Source organism: Ochotona princeps, chromosome 25 (assembly GCF_030435755.1).
Source record: "Ochotona princeps isolate mOchPri1 chromosome 25, mOchPri1.hap1, whole genome shotgun sequence".
NCBI classification, from domain to species: Eukaryota; Metazoa; Chordata; class Mammalia; order Lagomorpha; family Ochotonidae; genus Ochotona; species Ochotona princeps.
The window spans coordinates 9,978,220-9,998,090 of NC_080856.1; the positions used below are offsets into that span (position 1 = coordinate 9,978,220).

At 38.3% G+C, this 19,871-nt stretch overlaps 1 protein-coding gene across 1 annotated transcript in view; it reads right to left on the reverse strand.

Annotated features, from left to right (window-relative positions):
- The window catches only part of CFTR (CF transmembrane conductance regulator), a 148,954-nt gene that overhangs the window by 30,523 nt on the left and 98,560 nt on the right, over positions 1 to 19,871 (reverse strand). Inside the window, exons 16-21 of the mRNA XM_058681327.1 lie at positions 18,165 to 18,202; positions 17,178 to 17,428; positions 13,898 to 13,977; positions 9,783 to 9,933; positions 8,383 to 8,610; positions 5,512 to 5,612 (exon numbers count right to left, since the gene is read on the reverse strand). Of these exons, the coding sequence (XP_058537310.1) occupies positions 5,512 to 5,612; positions 8,383 to 8,610; positions 9,783 to 9,933; positions 13,898 to 13,977; positions 17,178 to 17,428; positions 18,165 to 18,202 (849 nt within the window). The remainder of the gene's footprint in view (positions 1 to 5,511; positions 5,613 to 8,382; positions 8,611 to 9,782; positions 9,934 to 13,897; positions 13,978 to 17,177; positions 17,429 to 18,164; positions 18,203 to 19,871) is intronic.

A 19,871-nucleotide genomic window follows, 5' to 3' on the forward strand; every position in this document is an offset into this window, starting at 1 on the left:
CCTTGCACAGTGACCAACACAGACCTGAGACCCAGGCCCGTGTTAAGATATTAGTAAATTCTTGTGGTCAAGCATGTAGACTTCAGACGCAGTGGTGGTGCAAACAGACTGTCTGCCCATTACAGATTCTTGAAAGTCTAGTCTAGCTTTCTGCTTTTGCTTATACTTCCAGACTACCTGAAAGTCTACCAAGCACCATGCTTCTGTAAATTATTCACAGCACAATGAGCTACTTTAGCTATGCTGAAAACTCCAACCCTTTAGGAAATTATTCTAGTTTGATTTATACACAGATGGTTCACTGGGTGTAGAGAATGGCTGGATGTCAGAAGTCTTGAGGCAGAGTTCATGAGAGGGAAATATGCCACAGAAATCATGAAATAAAGAGAAACAGACCAATAAGAGGAAAAAGCCGAATGGATTCTCCCCATTAGAGTCTGACAGCTGAACGCACTTTCAGTGTGGCAGGGTTAAGGATCCGGAGCCATGAAGAAAAGCCAGGCTCCTCCCCTCAGGCTTCTTGTTGGTCATTGTATACTCAGTGACTGAATCTTTACTGGAACTGAAAATAAACATAGGCAGTAAAAGGACAAAGGAGAAAGAGAGGGAGTTTCTGTTGACAGAAAACTGTTTTCAGATTGCATCAATCTTTCAATGACTTTCAGAAACCTCAGTAACTGGAATTTAAAAGTGAGCCCTGCGGACACATCATCTTCTCTGCTCATCCTTGTGGCTTCCTTCCTCTCTCCTTAGGAACACACAGATCAGTAGGATGGATGCTGATTGGAAACAGCACTGGTCTTCCTGCTGCTTCACTTGGAGAATTAAGCCAGCAGGATAATATTCACACGCACAGATCTTGCTGGGCTCATTCCATGGCAGATACTCCAGAAATGACTCCAAGTGTCAACTGCCTCAATCAACAACATGTGAGTGTGAGCACTTTATCCAGCTGCCAGATGGACAGACGTCAAAAAAGTTTGAAACATCTCCTTGGGGCATCTTTTCTAGCTCTTCATTCATATACATAAGTTGAACTCAAAATAGACATTGCTTTAGTGAGTTACTGTGCGTAAGTAGGTAACAGTAAGAGAAAGAGAAGCTTTGTGATAAACAATCACAGGCCGACAGTTAAATAAATGAATAAATAAGCAAACAAACTATGAGGCAGCCTTGCTAATGAAGGAGGCAAAAGATCCTAACTACAGCAACAACAATCCTAAGGAAGCCCAGCTAGTTCTTGAAGTATGGAATTAGAAGGAATTAACATTTCACTTTTCATCTCATCTACAGAACAGATATAAATACACAATTTATGTTTTAAAGAGCAATTTAGAAATAACATTTTAGTGCCTGGCGTGGTAGCCTAGCAGCTAAAAGTCCTCGCCTTGCATGCACCGGGATTCCATATGAGTACCAGTTCTAATCCCAGCGACCCTGCTTCCCATCCAGCTCCCTGCTTGTGGCCTGGAAAAGCAGTGGAAGACAGCCCGAAGCCTTGGGACCCTGCACCCACGTGGGAGACTTGGAAGAGGCTCTGGGCTCCTGGCCCAGGATCAGTGCAGCTGATCCTGGATCAGTGCAGCTCTGGCCATTTTGGCTGCGTGGGGAGTGAATCATCGGACAGAAGATCTTCCTCTCTGTCTCTCCTCCTCTCTGTAATCTGACTTTCCAATAAAAATGAAATAAATTTTAAAAATAACATTTTAAAAACACAGATATATCAATTGAATTTACAAAAAAACCCAAAACCCCTTCAAGTTGGGGCTTTTCATAAAAAAATTGTTACATACGGTTATGATGCTTTTACTATTTTTAAATTACTTTGAGTATTTACTTATTTGAAAGGCAGGGTTAGAGAGAGAAAGCAGAGTTCTGACACTCTCTAATGCACTCCCCAAATGACCATAGTAGCCAGGGCTGTGCCAGACCGAAGCCAGAAGCCCAGAGCTTCCTCTAAGTCTCCCATAAACACTCAGGGGCCCAAACACTTGGCCCATCCTCTGCCACTCTCCCAGGCCATAAGCAGGAAGCCTGATCAAAAGTGGAGTATCTGGGACTCAACCCAGTGTCAATATGGGATGGAGACCTAGCCCACTATGCCACCAGTCTCCCTTAAATTTTCTGTAGTGGCATATTAGAGTATTTGTATGTATTCATAAGATGACAATGTTATCTTTTTTTAGACGAGACAAACTGGTACACAGAATATAAGTTTGTCCCATTTTAGGATTCTCTGGAAACCTTGGGTATATTCTGCAGGGATTCTGAAAATGAATTCATCCTTTAAAATGTCAAGTCTACTGGTAGACATTTGACTCCTATGCTTTATCAACAAATAAATGTGTCAAGATGGCAGGTAGTTGTAGGTTTTGAAAGATAAAAGTCTACACTAGAGATATGAATTCATCATTTTTATCAAAAGTAAAAAGGTTTCCAATGCATGGGGTTAGAAAACAACAGCTAGTAAGATGGTAGAGGAAAGGATTCTGGACTACAGCTGGTAAGTAGAGAGCTACAGGAGCAGGGAGCCCAGAAAAAAAGTCAGAAGGAATCAGTAAGGTGACGGGAGAAAGAGAAGGGGGTCTAATGACGGAAGTGAGACAGAGTATCACAAGAAAGAGGATCTATTGACAGGTAGTACCCTAAGCAACCTAGCAAAAAAGATACTGACAGGCAATATGTTGTCTAGGTGACATGTGTGTGATGAAAATGAAATTAAGGATGCTGTGGAGAGAAGGGGAAGAAGAAACGGAAAACAACACTTTCCTAAGAAGTTTCACTGTGAATAGGTCGAACAAGCAAAGTGACAGCTGGGGCCAATGAAGAATATTTTATGATAGTATGAGAGGTCCCAAAAAGAAGGAAATATGTTATTGATCTATACCTAGGAGTAAAGAAACATGGGCATGGCTGGGGGGATGTTTGAGGGAAGGATCTGTAAGCTGGGGCCTCTGGTAGGAAGAATTGGGAAGTGTGGTTGCTGCTATTTTTCTATTAAGTACGTAGCAAACTCAGTGCAGGGGACAGAAATCCTGGAGAATCTTAGAAGAAAGCTACTGCAGAAAAATCATAAGGGGTTTATTAGGAAAATGCAACACAAGGTTATTAGGTCATTTCGAGTGCCAGTATTGGAGATAGCCAATCTAACACAAATAATTCAAGATAGCAGTTAAGTTTTATCATCCAAATGTTATTTTTTACTAGTTGAAAGCTAAAGAAACACTCTAAGCAACACTAAGATGTGAAAGGAAAGACCCATTGCCATCCATAGTTCTGCTGAAATTCAACTTTGCATTTAGGATTAAATGAGGCCAGACAGATAGATGTAATAATATTCTTCCAAATCTAAAGATCTTTTCCTCAGTGACACTGCACAGAAAAACTCAGAGCGCAAGGGAAAGAAAACATGCTGTTGGAGGCTGACAGTATGGTTCACAGGCTAATCCTCCACCCTGTGGCACTAGTCTCATATTTGAGCTCTGATTCTAGTCCCAGCTGCTCTGCTCCACTTCCCATGCAGCTCCTTGCTTAGGGCCTGGGATAGTAGCCGAGGTTGGTTCAAGCCCTTGGAACCCTCCACCCCCCTTGGGAGCCCTGGAAGAGGCTTGGGGCTCACTGTTTCAAATCAGCTCAGTTCTGGCCATTGCAGCCATTTGGGGAGTGAACCAGCAGATGGAAGACCTTCTCTCTGTCTCTTCTTTGCTCTGTAAATCTGCCTTTAAAATAAAAGTGAAAATAAAAAATAAACCCTATAAAAAAACACAAGCATTTCATTGACTCCATTTTCTACTAAGCCGTTCAGGTAACAACAGCTATAGCAAAGAACAATATGCTGACGTTTTATTTCAGAACTTTAATATTAATATCATAGGAGTATGAAATTAGAAGTACAGTTTACCCATCTAATCCCCTACTTTTAGTACAGGCCAAGTTGAAAATAAAAAGCTCACTGGATAGCTTGAGCAACTCATGGATGACAGTCGTATGATGGAATTAACTACGAGATAAATGCTCACAAATGCCCAGCAAAGTTTCCTTGTGCTATCTGGCAGGAAAACGAACACTCACATGTTCACTTTGATAGTCAAACAAAAGAACATGACTTTTAAAAATGAGGTCAAAGGCAAATATTGATACTTTTCATAGACTGTGTCCGAACACAATAGGTCCTTGCAAAGATTCTTATGCCACAGATGAAAGATGCAAGGTCATAGAATACAAAACCTGGGATGCCTGTGCGAAAAACTAGGGAGGAGAAAACATCTTAAGGACCTTCCCATGGAGATGGAACATGTGTAATAGAGATGGACCAACGACAGGAACAACGTCAGTGTGTGGAGGCTACCACATAAAACAAGAAATTCATCTGACAAAGATAAAGGAAGTTCATAAGCAAAGTAAACAGATGTGTTTAGATAGAGAGGCAAGTGTAGTGCATGAGGATTTTAAAATGTTGTCAAACTTGGAGAAAGTTGAACAAAGAATTTAATAGATGAGGCACAATGTCAATTTAATATTTTGCTGCTACTTTCCAACAGAAGCATTCTTACTTTCATTCGGTAGACCCAAATGACAAGAACATACAGGAATAAAAACCAAGGGACACAAAGTGTAGAAAGGATGACAAGAGTTGGTAAAACGAAAATGAACAATGTGAGAGAATAGAAACAATCTTTATTCACATTACCTTCAGACTAATTCTATTTCAATGAATTATTAAAATAGTTGAATGAAAAGTAATAACATGCAAAAGGTTATGTTGTTAAATTTGAAAACTCAGAGTACAAAAAGATTTATTAAACAAATTAACAAAGCATAAGATTTAAATAAGCATGTCATAAAGGCAAAGGTTAACACATTTAATCTCTTTCAACTTAAAAACTTCAGTTCATCAAAAGACAGTTCAGGAATCATGCTTCAAATTTACAGAACATTTGGTCTAGAATTCATAAGTCACTACAAATTACTTACCAATAAAATATAGCCTAGCTGAAAATGAGCAATTGACATGAACAAGCACTAACAGAATAAAAAGAAAAACTCAAGTGGCTAATAAATGTGCATAGGCTACCCATCATTTGAGTAATCAATCACTTTCCTTCCATCAGGCTACCAAAATTAAAGTCTTACGACATTGATACAGCAGATCTGAAAGCAATGTGACAGCACTGAAGGGGAATGCTCTTTAGATGTATTATTAGGTGTATAATATTTTACTCTTTGGGTGGATTATATGAACCAACCATATTCCTCCTAGGTATTTGTACTAGAAAAGTCCTGGGCAAAGAGACATGTGCAAACATGTTCACTGAAATGTTAGCTATACACAGTCACTATCTTTATGGATGACAGAGGAGATCTGGGTTGAATAAAAGGTACAGAGAGGTCTCCAATTACTTTATGAAATTTTACTTCTTATCCTGAACATTGGGTATACAGTTATCCCTTATGCACTTTCCTATTTTTTCCTTAACTTTTCATCAAATTAAAAAAAAAATAATGACTTACCAAGCTATCTACATCTATGCTGGAGTTCACGGCCCACTGCAACGTACTCATGATATTCATGGCTAAAGTTAGAATAATACCAATCGTTCCTTCTCCTTCACCTACATGTGGAAAAAGCAAATAAAAAGTGTTACTTTACTCTTTGGTGAACTACTTTATTCATGTCTCTCTTATGGCATATTTCACATTAAGTTCACATTTCAGTTTTATGCTGACTTCAACCACTTTTCATTCATTTCAGTTCACCACACTTCTAACGAGGAGCAATAATGCCCTGCAAACGGTAAGTATTCAGTTCATGTGATGGAACACCATGAAAGCATTAGTCCTTTGTAAGAAATATAGTGGATATTAAAGACACTGTTGACTTGGGGTAGGTACCAAGTTGTCTTTTGAACTATTACTATGTGAGTAATAACAGTGATAGACACTAGAATGAGTAATGGTGAACAAAACCACTGTGTTGCAATGAGCTGCTTCAGCGAGCATCAAGGGGAGGGTGTTTCCGCAGCACCTTGGAAGTGTACAAACGTGCTGCATACATTTTCAAGGGGAATTTTCTCTACTGGTCAGAGGCTGTTGTGGAGAAAGTGGACTTAGAGCTCACTGGGAAATCAGAAAGCTAAAAGGTTTACCGTTTGGAAAGAGAAGATTGTCCATGATGTTAAAAGCAACAACAAAAACAGCAAAAGACGAACTCATTTGAGAAGAGCGGTACTGGAGTATTAAATCAGAGTAAATGTTTTTCATGGACAGAGGAACCACTAACCAAAAACTCATAAATATTCTTTATAATGGCTCCCAAATATTTTAAGAGGAGTGTTCTTAAGCTACTTATAAATTTATATTATCTTATATCACAAAATTGTCATAAGGTTCAAAAACTGGAAGAAATAATTCATAATTGGAATTTTATAATAATTGGAACTACAATAATTGGAATTTGGGTATTCACACATTTTTCTAGAAGATACAACATAGATGGCACATTTGTGTTATTAGTCTTAAAATAATCGTTTTAAATAGGTAAAATTTATTCAGGATCTCAATGTATGATTTTTTCTGAATATTAAGATGAGAATAAGCTAAAATTTAAATACCAGGTAATGTAACATCTATTGAATATTCAATATGAATCAAGTACTATAGAGACGATTTTTTGCACAGATTAAAATTTAGTATTCACCACAAACTTTTTGGAATAGACACCACTATTCTAATCCATACACAAGGTAAATGAGAGTGATAGGGAAATCAATACAAAATACAGGTTAGGATTCAGCTAAAGACCAGTAGAGCACAATGATATTAGTTGGGTGGTCAACACACATACTAATTGAGCACGTGATTTCACTGGGAGAATCTGTGCAATAGCAAATTTTAGATGTTCTCACCATGACCTCTGGCAAATTAAGACTTACTCAGAACATTAACCATCACTTAGAGCACAAGGCACACATGCAGGCACTTGTTGTTCCTAAAATGTTCCTTCACAAGATTCAGCTCTCTGATTCCTTCTCAAATGGCTTAAAGAAAAACTGTGAGATTCTCAACGTATGAAGAAACTTTAGGAGCACAAGTTTGATGCATAGAGCAAGAGGCCACTGAGACACCTGCACCCACATCATCTGCCTGAACTCAAGTCCTGATTCCACTCTTTGTTCCATCTTTCCACTAACGCTCATAACAGGAGAAGATGACAGCTCAAGCAACCAGGTTCCTGCCGCCCACTCAGACAACTCGTATTGAGTTCTGGGTTTTGTCCTGGTCCAGCACCAAATGTCATAGGTGTTTAGCAAACTAACCAGCAGCTGGGAGATTTTTCTCTGTGTTTTTTTTTTTCTCACTTCCTCTTTGCCTTTCAATAAGTAAAACAACAAACAAACAAATTTAAAAATAGGCATTTTTTTTTAAAAAGTTGCTTAAAATTACTGTGCCACAGACACTGTTTATTTGTTTGGCCATTTATACTCCCAATGCCCCAGATAAAAGAATGAACAGGGCAAGCTTGCTATTCTTACAGCAGCTAAGCAAACCATAGATGGACATTTCCCTGAGACAAAGAAAGCAAATCTATCTTCTACAAGATTTCACATTTGGGCAAAAGAATTCTCTTGTTAATTTAAAGGAACCATATGGAAAATCCACTTAAAATTCTTGTGAACTAGCCATGGTATACCAAGAAAACCAGTCTTTGGAGATAAAAATGAATGAAGTTGTCCCCCCCAAAAAAACAAACAAAAAATAAAACCACCACCACAACAACAACAAAAACAAACAACTGGACTCCTGTCAGGGAAAGAACATCTGTGACTAACTCCTTGGCGCCTGTTGTATATACCCCAGGGACCGAAGAGTGCCACCTGTCCTGGGAATTCATGAGGCACTCAGTGAACCCGTCAATAACGTTTTCTTTTGATCTCAGCAGGATTTTGTTCGTAAAACTAAGTAACATGGCAGACTGAGCACTCACTCCACATCTGTGTATACACAGTGTCATGTCGTATCATTTTCAATGTTTCTTACAGCTCAGAAAGTCAACTTTTTACATTAGAGGAACTCAGGTATCCATGTAGATTTCTACTTTACCTATTACGCAATATTGTGTTTTTATTCAAAGGCCCTAAAATTCAAAATATTTACATTTGAAAAGTATCACAATTTTATTTATTTTTCTTTTGTGATAGTTTTTTTCTGCTTACGATGAATTTTATAAACTAGCTGCTAAAAGAACAAAACTTTCAGCTAAGTAGATTTTGTGTCTGTGAGTGTAAACATAGATGTTTCCCCCACTCCTGTTCAATGAGCATATTAAAATAGAGAGACCTCTGAATGCTAGAATTTATTGAACAGCTAATAAATTTATCATACCAGTGGTCAAAATGGAAATGAAGGCTACAGCAATGAAGAATAGGACAAAAACCATTTCTATCCTCATTTGGAACCAGCGTAGTGTTGACAGGTACAGGAACCAGTTGGCAGTGTGTAGATTCAGAGCTTTATGGAAGAGAGTTTCAAAATAAGGCTGCCGTCCAAAAGCACGGAGTGTCCATAGTCCTTTCAAGCTTGTCACGAGGTGAGTGAAAATTGGACTCCTGGCTGAAATATTCCCACAGAAAACAATGCAAACTATGTAAACACACAGTTCAATTTCATACCAGCAAATACTTGAACAAGATTACTTACAGTCATACTGTAATTCTATGGGTCAGAGGTGTTGATCACTTTGGAGCCATACTTACAAAATATGGGAACTTAGCATAAAATCACTACTATTATTTGTTCGTATTTCTTAACTACCATTGTGCACATTTTTTTTTGTGGCCAATCCCAAGTAAATTACTGCAGAGAAAAGACAAGTCTCTTTCCATTAGGTAATTTTTAAAAAGTGAAACAATTTAGAAAATTTAAGTGACATGATTTTGTTAATAACCTTGTTGGTGCAAGCATACTGAAAGTTCATTCTCTAAAAATCATCCCCACTAAAGCTACTGAAAGAAAAATATGTTACCCAAGCAGTTTAAGGAGAGTCTGGGACACACAGCAAGAGAGCCCCAGGGCAATAAGAAGGCTATCTGAAAACGAGAAGTCAAAGAGAGCAGTTTTGTCTAACACCACTGGCAGCACTATCATTTTAAAAATTCAATTGATTAAAACAAATTACAAATAAATGTTCTATACCAACTCTGGTAAGATTCTCCATAATTGCCTTAAAACCAAAAGGCTGCCATATGGTCATTAAAAAGCAACCCATATACTTTGGAATATAGTTTCTCTTCAAATACACATACTTTAAAATATCATTGTTGGACATGGCACTGTAGCTTAGTGGCTAAAGTCCTCGCCTTGCATGCACCAGGATCCCATATGGTCACCGGTTCCAATCCTGGCAGGCCCGCTTTTCATCCAGCTTCCTGCTTGTAATCCTGGCAAGGCAGTAAAGGACAACCCAAAGCCTTGGAACCGTGCACCCATATGGGAGAACTGGAGGAGGCCCTGGGCTCTTGGCTTCAGGTCGGTGCAGCTCCAGCCATTGCAGCCACTTGGGAAGTGAATCAACAATGGAAGATCTTCCTCTCTGTTTCTGTTCCTCTCTGTATGTCTGACTTCGCAATACAAATTAAATAAATCTTTTAAAAACTGTTGTTCCGTGATGCAGGAATTTATATAAAGGGGGAAAATACATGGGAATAAAAGTAGATTAACAATAGAAAATTTCCAATAGCTCACTTGGCTCTATTCCAAAGCAATCATCATCCATAACGTCATACCTTCAGACTCCAGCTGCTTGAGTTGTTGTGAGGTGTGGAGGAAGTAGGCTCTCAAGAGAATGAAAGCTGCTATCACTGGCACCGTTGCTAAGAATATGTAAGGTTGTAAAATTGAGACCACGGCTATGGCTCCAATCACAATTAATAACAACTGTGGAATCAAACAAAATGTATTGTGAATAAACGCTGGCATTATGAAGCAAATAAGATGGTGTCAGGGATTGGCTTTAAGCTCCTCTTGTCCAGTTCTGTTCTCAGTAAGAGGCAGGTGTCTGCCTAGAGAAAGGAATCTTCATGAAGAACACTTTCGACAGGTTTGTGACAAGTCCAAACATTATCTAGATCACTAATAATAGTTTTCTTGAGATACTGAAAACATGATGTTCTTTGATTATGGGATGTTCTCATTTCTCCAACCCTTTAAAGTGCTGAATGACAAACACGTTTTAAATGAATATGAATTCTATGAGCTGATTGTGTAAAGAAGCAAACTCTTTTGAAATACATTTTAGTTTGAATGTAAACTTCAGAGTTTGTTTCATTTAGATGATTTTTGGCTTCAGGCATTCGGAGCTGGTGCTTTGCTGTGCTACATATTAGACTAGGTACATTATGACTCAGCCAACTAAGCAAAATGTTCCCTATGCCATGCTTGCCCCATAAGTGCCACTGTATGTTTTAAAAATATACTCCCCAAATAATCACAACAGCTAGAGTTGAGCTGTTTGAAACCAGGAGCTAGGAGCCTCTTCCAAGTCTCCTACATGGCAGCAAGGTCCCAAAGCCTTAGGTCATCATCTGTTGCTTCCCAGTTCATAAATAGGACACTGAATTGCAAGTGGATCAACCAGGACACAAACTAGTGTCTATATGGGATGCCAGTGCTGTATGCAGAGGATTTGCCCATTGAGTCATTGCACCAGCCCCAAGGGCCACTAATATAAGGAAGAAGTCCCCAGTGTGCTAACCAACATGAACACATGCTTTATCAATGGCAAACTATAACCTTTCTTAACCTAGACTTTCAAATTTCAAAAATAGGATCTCATAGAAAAACTAAGATGCAAGTATGAGTAAGAAAATGACTTAATTTAAAAGAGTCATCACATGAAATACCAGCATGCCTAAGATGATCACTATTGCCCTGGTAGTATTAGGAACACTCAGCTACTCCTTTCGTTTTGCTATTGATAGTTACATGAACTGTACCATGTTAATTATGACTTTCTATAGCTTTACCATCTAATTTCAGTTCGGTGCTATTTTCACCAACATTGGATGGAGATAAGAGACACTAGTCTCATTTATGTTTGAAAAAGGGCAGATTTTGAGGAATGACACTGTAAATGTATTATGAGAACAAATGGAATTAGGTAGTCTGATGACCAATTTATCACACAGAGTTAAGAAAGAATGGAGAAGGTGGGTACACTTAGAACTGATGTAACAGTCACAAGGTGGAGCCCGGTGCCATGGCCTAGCAGCTCAAGTCCTCGCCTTGTATGCGCCAGAATCCCATATGGTCATTGCTTCTAATCCTGGTGGCCCCGCTTTCCATCCAGCTCCCTGCTTGTGGCCTGGGAATGCAGTCAAGGATGGGACAAAGCCTTGGATTCTGCACCCACGTGGGAGACCTGAAAGAAGTTCCTGGCTCCTGGCTTTGGATCGGCGCAGCACCAGCCATTGCAGTCACTTGGGGAGTGAATCATCGGGTGGAAGATCTTCCTGTCTCTCCTCCTCTCTGTATATCTGACTTTGCAATAAAAATAAAATAAATCTTTAAAAAAAATAGTCACAAGGTGGCAAGATTTCCAGCATCTATACTCCCCTGGAGGACAGCAATCCAAGCATTTGCTTTGTAAGAGGCTCCTCTAGGAGCCCACGTTACACCCAAATAATTAGAGGCTCTGGTTTAAAATAGTTGACACTTCAACTACAAAATACTACACATAACAGAATCCAAATAATTCTGTTATGAATTTTAATTCATAATAGATTAAATAGAAGCCCAAACATAAGTAAATATAACCAGCAGTGTTCATAAGTTAAAGGGTCCCTATAATGAATTATTTAGCAAAACCAAAATGAATCAGATCTGTACTATGTTCTGGATTGCTGTACTTATCCTTCCTGAAAATGAGACTTCCTTATATAAGAAATAAAATGAGTAAATTAAGAATCCTGACTAATCAAGAATGAGGCAATAACACATGAGTTCAACAGGATTAAGGGTTGAGCAGATACTATTCAAATTGACATCAAAGAAAGAATTTGAGAGCCATCAAATACGTCAAAAAGCAAACTCAGAAAATAAATGTTCAGGATCCAGCAATGTGGCACAGTGGATTAAGCTTTAGCCTGCAACAGCAGCATTCATATGGATAGTGATTTGAATCTCAGCTCCCCAACTTCCAATCCAACTCAGAGAGAATACACCTGAGAAGGCAGGGACAGATGGCCCAGCGCTTGTATTCATGTGGGAGACCGGGATGAAGCTCCTGGCTTCTATCAGGCCCATCCCAGTCTTGCTAATTGTGGACACACAGAGACTGAACCAGTGGATGAAAGATTTCTTTCCCTCCCTCTCTCTCTCTCTCCCTGTGTCTGTCTGTCTGTCAATCTGTCTCTCTCTCTCTTCCCCTCCCTCTTTCTCTCTGTAAGTATGTTTTTTCAGATAAAATAATAAATCTTCAAAAATAATAAAAGAAAATAAACCTCTATTCAGAGATTTCAGAGTCTCAAATTGATGCAGAAAACATTCAGTGGATCACAAAAGTAGAAAAATCATCACCAACTGTCAACATTCATGAATGTTTTTGCAATCAAGGTTAAGATGTTCACACTCAGGTTTGTGCCTGATTTAATAATATCACATTTGACACCAGTCATTTACCATCATAGAATGAGGAACAAATGTCCTACATTTAAAGAAAGATACAGGTAATTCTCCAAATGTATGACCTCAAGGCTTGGATCAAAACATTCCAGAAGCTGCTGCTGAGTTAAATCTCTAACCAGAGCAACTGAAGGTCATCGAAATGTGAAAGTTCACCTAGAATGGCAAATCTATTTGACTGTGTCCATCATTTCTGATGAGGCAAACTGACAGCCTGGTTCTTACACGTCTACCAATGTCAGCTAGGTATACACACACACCTAGGTGGAGCCCTCACTTTGATTTTATAGGTTTCCTCAAATGTGGCTTTATTATTTTGGAGGGGTGGGGCAGGGGCAACATAGCAGAATGACTCATTGTAATGGGCAGTATTCTGCTCCAACTGTTTTTCCAAAGAGGCCATTGAGGTCATGGCATTCACTCACTGCAGCATGACTTCAACCAGAAAGGATGTTCAGTAAGCTGTGCTGAAACCAGCCTGGTCCAATATTCAAGGATATAATTTCCCAGCTGTGCTTAGGTCCTGTCGTTTATGTTGTTCTCATGCCTTATCCTCAAGGTCACATTGATTTCCATCTCCTCCTTTCCTTCTCTACTTCCCTTCCTAGTGAATCATTCCAAGCCATGGAGTAGGCCCTACAGTCAAGACAGCATGGAGTCCCTATGCGCATCTAGGATGCATCTCAGGAACCATTCGCAGCTAGCTCCATGGAACCCAGAGAATTTCTTTCCCTTTTGCTCTAGGAGAAAGGATGATTTCTCTTCTTTCTCTTCATTATGGTCCTTATGGTGGGAGGACTGGATAACTGATGTATGCCAATCTGTCCAGAGGCAAGGCTAGTTTCAGAGTTAATGCACACGGGGAGTTTACCTTCATTTCAACATGGGCCTTTGGACGTAAGGGGCTTCCATCCAACCGTGCTGCCAGTATTGAAACAGGCCTACTTCGCAGCAAGTCATTTGGGGACAGGTGGCCTTTTACGTTTCAAAATAGGCAGTTATTACTTCTACAGGTAGGATTTTCTTGAATTGGGATCAGGTAGACTATTTTCACTTGTTACTGAACTTATTAAATCTATGCCTATTTTCAAGATTGTTAAAATGCACAAAAATGCATATGACAAGATTTCAACTCTCACATGAAAAATAAGCAAAACTCAGTTAATTATTTTTAAAAAAGGACATTAAAGATGACTTCATCACGATTATTTTTACAAACCTGGATAAAGTCAAATATGGTAAGAGGCAGTAGATCATCCAGAATTGCTATATCTTTAGAGAATCTGTTAAGAATTCCACCTATAACACAAAGGAAAATAAATTCCTCAGAAACATGCAATCTTCAAAAGACACACCAAAAAAAGATCTCAGAAATCTATGTTCTCTCTAGTGTTTCTAAGTAATTTTGTATGCAATTTACTATCTCTTACTTTTCAACCTTTGTTAAACAGATTCTTGTGACTCATATAAAAATGAGGTCTTTAATAAAATCCTTATTATAAATAATATCATGCATGGATACGCATCCCAGTATTACAAGCTTACTCTTGCAACCACATTTCCCACCTGGCTATATTCCATAACAAAGGGCTCTCCTCTGGCCGTATTTTTCTAACACACTCCATTGTGTCCAGGGGTGTTCCCTCTGCCTGCCCATTACATGTATCCCCTTTTGCCCCTGCAGTGTAGCTTCAGCTAGTCTTCGACATCTCAGATGCATATTTCTAGTGTGATCATTTGTGGCTTCAATGAAAAATGCTATATATGCATGTGCCAGGCATAATGCAAAACAAAGAGCACAGGTGAATAAGCCATGCTCCCTGCCCTTGAGGAATACATTGCTTGCAAAAGTCGAACATACAATTAGATAAAATGCAATTTAACACTGTACAAAGAAACACTGTTATCATTCAGTTCCCATTAACGGCAGGATAAAGTCCAAAATTCTTAGTTTAATATTTAATGCTTTCTATATTTGGCCTTAACCCAGTTAACTAGTAGAAGTTTCCTTGGCTCAAATATCCTGCTTAAGTCAAAGCAGCAAATATTTTTAAACATAGTTTGTAGCTTCCTATCTTTCTACTTCTCCCTTGTGGTTCCCTCTCTTTTTTCCCTTCATCTCTACTTGTCCAAATCCATATTTCTTCCCTGATTCAACTTAAATGACCCTCCTATAAGGAAGCACAAATGCTTGTTCTAGCCAGAATTAATCTCTGCCTCTCCTTGACATACTTAATACAACCTTATCTAATGCCTATGTTACATATAATGATTATATGTGGGTCATATATTATAGTCATATTGTATCTTTTTTTTCCTAGACTGTAAATTACTACAGGGCAATGGGATAATATCACATTTATTTTGCCTTATCCACAGCTCCAGGAAAATGCCTGATTGGTCAAAATTACTCATAAATATTCATTAATGAATATGCTTTTCAGTATATTTGTATAACCTTCCATAAATAACCCAAAAATTAACCCATGGTATTTATTTATATTCAAAAAATGAAAGTTTGATTTTCTGGAAAATAATATCATTGTGATGCTAATATTTCAAGTGATAGACTTTTTTCAAAATAAGAATTCACATTTTCATTCATTCAATATACTTGGTTGAATGCCTAAGATGTATTTGGGTGCCTTACAGTATTTAAAAGCACTATGCTAAAATCAGTCAAGGAATCAAAAAAATCAGGGCCGGTATACAACTGGAAAAGCATGTCGCAGGGGGAAATTTCAAATGCACACACAGGGCAAGGAAGAATTGGCAGCTGATGGCTTAGTGGAGAAGACTGAAGCAACAGAAAAAGTACAATGAACCATGAATAAGTCATAAAGATAGTCCTTAAAACAAGCTTAATCCTTGCATATGGAAATCAGAGGCAGCAGACAATGTCAGGGAAAGGACAGAGCAAGGCTTGTTATCTCAATTTTCAGGACCATAATCATCCCATAGGGCAAATGAAAGTTTGGAAACCAAGATGAATGAAAAAAAGAATGAGATGATTTTTTGACTATTTACATTAGAAATAAAGAAGGTGAAGAATCAACTATGAGCACACTGACCAGAATGAGAGGTTGGGAAAAGCAAAGAGGCAGATGGGAAAGTGTACCCTACAGAAGGGAGAAACAATGTCACACTGACATTTATTTATGTTTGCTATTAACAGCCAAGTAAATTATACTGCTTCATTCTACTAAAGAAAATCATTTTCCCCCTCACTTTACAGGTAAAACCGTGGCTTAAAAGAACCTCTCTCACTGGGCCATGCGAAGGCTCTTACAATGCCTGAGTTCTTTCCACTGTATCTCATGGCCCGTTTCTAACTCCCCCAGAAACTCAGGAAAATACCCAGCTTTCCCTGCAGCTCACATTTCTTTGAAAATAAAATTACTAGATCCATTTAACTGGACCAGTCTTGATACTGGAATTCCTGGCAGTAAAACATGATGGTGATTGTATATTCGCCTACGACGACACTTTGGTACCAATGAGGGCTTCCTGGAGGGAGGGCTGGGCAGGAAGTACCACTAGGTTCCTAAATCTGTACAGTGAAATAGGTGAAATTTGTTTACTTAACACAAATTTTAAAAATGTAAAAACCTCAAACAAAGAAGATCTTTTCACATCTTAACACTGAGATTTCGTTGCCTAGAGAAAAAGATGGGTATTTCTTGAGATATTTTAGATACAAATCACTCTAAAACAGATTTCTGTAAGGGAAACCCCCGGGGGGGGAAAGAAAAGGCTGGGGATCATTTAGAATTTCAGAGTCCTTAAGTGTGAGTTTGTGTAAATGAGCATCAACAAGACTGATTCCATTCCTAGTTTCCTACCTTAAACTGCCATACAGTTTAATTTTTGGTGATTACTCTTACTTTCTGTGACTGTAAATATGATAGAATCAAAAACAGTATCGAAATATATTTGGGATTCTCAAAATATATATCACAACAATTTTATAGAACCAGCTTTGAATATTTTACATAAAACTGGGTTACTCCATTCAGATTGCATCACTAGAACAATTCAATACTTTCTTTAATCCTATCAAATCTCCTTCTTTCTTAGCAATACTAGACCCTGGTCTACGGCCATACCACCCTGAACGCGCCCGATCTCGTCTGATCTCGGAAGCTAAGCAGGGTCGGGCCTGGTTAGTACTTGGATGGGAGCAATACTAGACCCTGGCAACAAGATTCTGGATCAGGGTTGAAAAGAGGAGGTCAGGTAGCTCAGAGGAGCCTGCCTCTGCTTCTACAGACCCATCAGTAACATGTCCTATCAACCAGAGCTACCCTGCTTAGCTAAGCCAGGCTGTCAGGAGCAACAGCAACAAAGGGTAGACTCTAACAACTCAGAAATGCACACACAGCCATAACGAAGCTCAAACGGGGTACACACACCTGCACAAAACCCAGCTCCACTCCTAAAGGACAAACGTGCAGGCCCTGTGGACAAAAGACCAGCAATTCTATTTTATATCCAAGTACCTGCTTTCAATGTGTTGAGTGTTGACATGGGTGCCAGCAGCACAGAACTTAACATTTTGTGGTGTAAAATTTTCGACACTGTGATTAGAGTATGCACCAGTGGCAGACCTCTTAATATTCCCATTGCGAGCAAAGTGTCGGCTACTCCCACATAAATGTAAAATACATAAAAGGAGCTGGTGTTGGTGATAATCACTGCAGCGCTTCTGTTGGCACTATTCGTACTATTCCCTTCATCTTGAGGAGAGGCTCTGGAAAGCAAAAGAGAAAATTGTTATTCTGCCACCTGATTGGCTGCTGGTTTCCCAATAACACATATGAATGAAACTACATGTAAAGCCAAAGAAACACACCTGTAAGAGCAGAGCGTGTGCCCTTCTCTGGAGTTTGCTATTCCCACAAAGTAGGGTAAGTTTCTCAGCATTGAAATAGATACAATTGATTGCTAATGCCTAAAAGACTGAGACGTAATACTAAATGTATACTGTTGTTTCAAATATTTTATTGCATTTCATGGAAACTGAACACAACTTGGTGCTGTACATGCTCATCAGCAAAAACAAGCATGGTTGGTCCTCCCTAGCCATGGTTCCACATCCGCGGATTCTGCCAACCTCAGATTAAGAGGGGAAAGTATTTTTTGCGTTAGATATGCACAGACTCTTCTTTCTCATCATTCCTCTCTAAACAATACAGCATAACAACTATTTACATAATGTCAGCATTGTATTACATAAGTGATCTAGAGGCATAAGCTACATGCAAAAACTATGCCACATTATAGAAGGAACTTGAGCATCTGTGGAGTTCTCAGTATCTGCACTGCAGCATCTGGCACTCATCTCGCCTGGAAATCACAGGAGCACTGTAACTTATTCTCCACTACCATAACACTGGAAGGAAATGAAGCATAGTGAATATTACAACGTTATGAGACCCCAAAAAAGTCAGTGCAATACACAATCCACAAAAAGACTGAATACTCACTTTCCGAATATCCACAATACAACCAACGAAGCAGCCACCTGGAATGGAACAATACAGTTGATTTTCTTCTAACATCTTTACTCCTCCCATATCCACCTGTAAACTCACCATCATCAACATCAAAGGACACAAAATTTCATTTTCCTTTGCTTTGTGTTCTTGAATTCAGCAGCTGCAGTTATTGTCCTAACCATCATTACTTGTGGGGAGAACACATTCAGTTTGTGAAAATCAGTTTTCGTTGAGGTCAACACTCCACTGATCCTGCATTCATTCAACAGGAACTACTCATTGAACCTCACAGGAAAGCTACAAGTTGAGCTATCTGTTTTAAATCATGCATTTGATGTTTTTTTAATAGAAAGAAATAACCTTCCGGCAGATGATTCATCTCTATTGCAGCTGTAGTCGTTTCATTGCCATGCCAGGGTTATAGAGGCTTTTTCTAGTGAAATTAATTAATTATCGGAAAAAGTGAGATTAATATTTGTGAAATGCAATCAAGAGTTTCAACAGTGTGAAACTTCCCAGCTTATGAATAAAAGTAAAGTACAGTTAGGTTAAAAGCTATGTTGTTGATACTAAAATTACTTAGGGCTGAGGTTTTTCTCCTGGCTAAAGATAAATGCTCCACAAACACATCTAAAAAGATAAACAAAGAAATTTCGACAAGTGTGATTTTTGTAATCCTTTGATATTCAAATCAGCTGTACTCTGCTCTAATTTATTCATCATTCCTTATTATAATCCTTTTGACCAAATACAATTTTGGGTTGGTGCTTTCACAACTTATACACTAGAAATGATCCTAAAATTAATTGATCAGTTCAGCAATCAATTTACCAAGGAATGAAAGAGAAAAATCAAGGCACAGGGAGCAAAATAATTTTTGAGATAAACACAAAGAATAAGTCATTTGACAAGAAACAGATAAATTTGGAAAAAGATACCCAAATGCTTTATGTCACATTTTAGGTTATTTGAAATATTTTTAGAGTATCACATCAACAAAGAGAAAGTCAGGAGGATGGGAATAGTACCAAATGATTTTACTATTACAAAGTGAGAGTGGAATAGAGACGGTGTTAACAAATATAGAAACACATTTCTGATAAAAAAGAAAAATAAATGGAAAACATTCAGTGTGACTTAAGAAATTGCATTCTGAAGTACAGTGCTATTAAAGAGTGCATAAGTTTTGGTTAAATTCACAGATAAGGGAGTTTATACATACTCAGATTTAGGTATATTCAGATAGAAGTATTTTGCTTTTAGTAATGTTTTTCTTTTTTATACTCACAGTCTCCAGATACTATCTCAATACAAGTTATCTTTGTTTCTTTGTAAATAAAAAAAGAAACTCAGAGTGACAAGGAGTCAAGTAACAATCTTGCTATCATAAACATCTTTCTGTGAATACAAATGCCTTTCAATTTTTAAAAGATTATAAAATTCCTCAAGATCGTAGCTAAGGATATATGTCTGAGCTTCTCATTGGTAGTTTTATATTTCCCTTCTGTTCTCATTGTAAGTGTCAATAAGTCTGGCATTGCCAATATTTGCTTAATGTGTATAAATCTGAGAAATATACTAATAGAAAAGTAACCAAGTCAGTTTTCTAAAGAACTGGGTTAGTCATTATAATATAGATTAATTTTCTAAATCCACATGGAATTGCCAAACCAAAAGCTTTTATGATTAGAACAA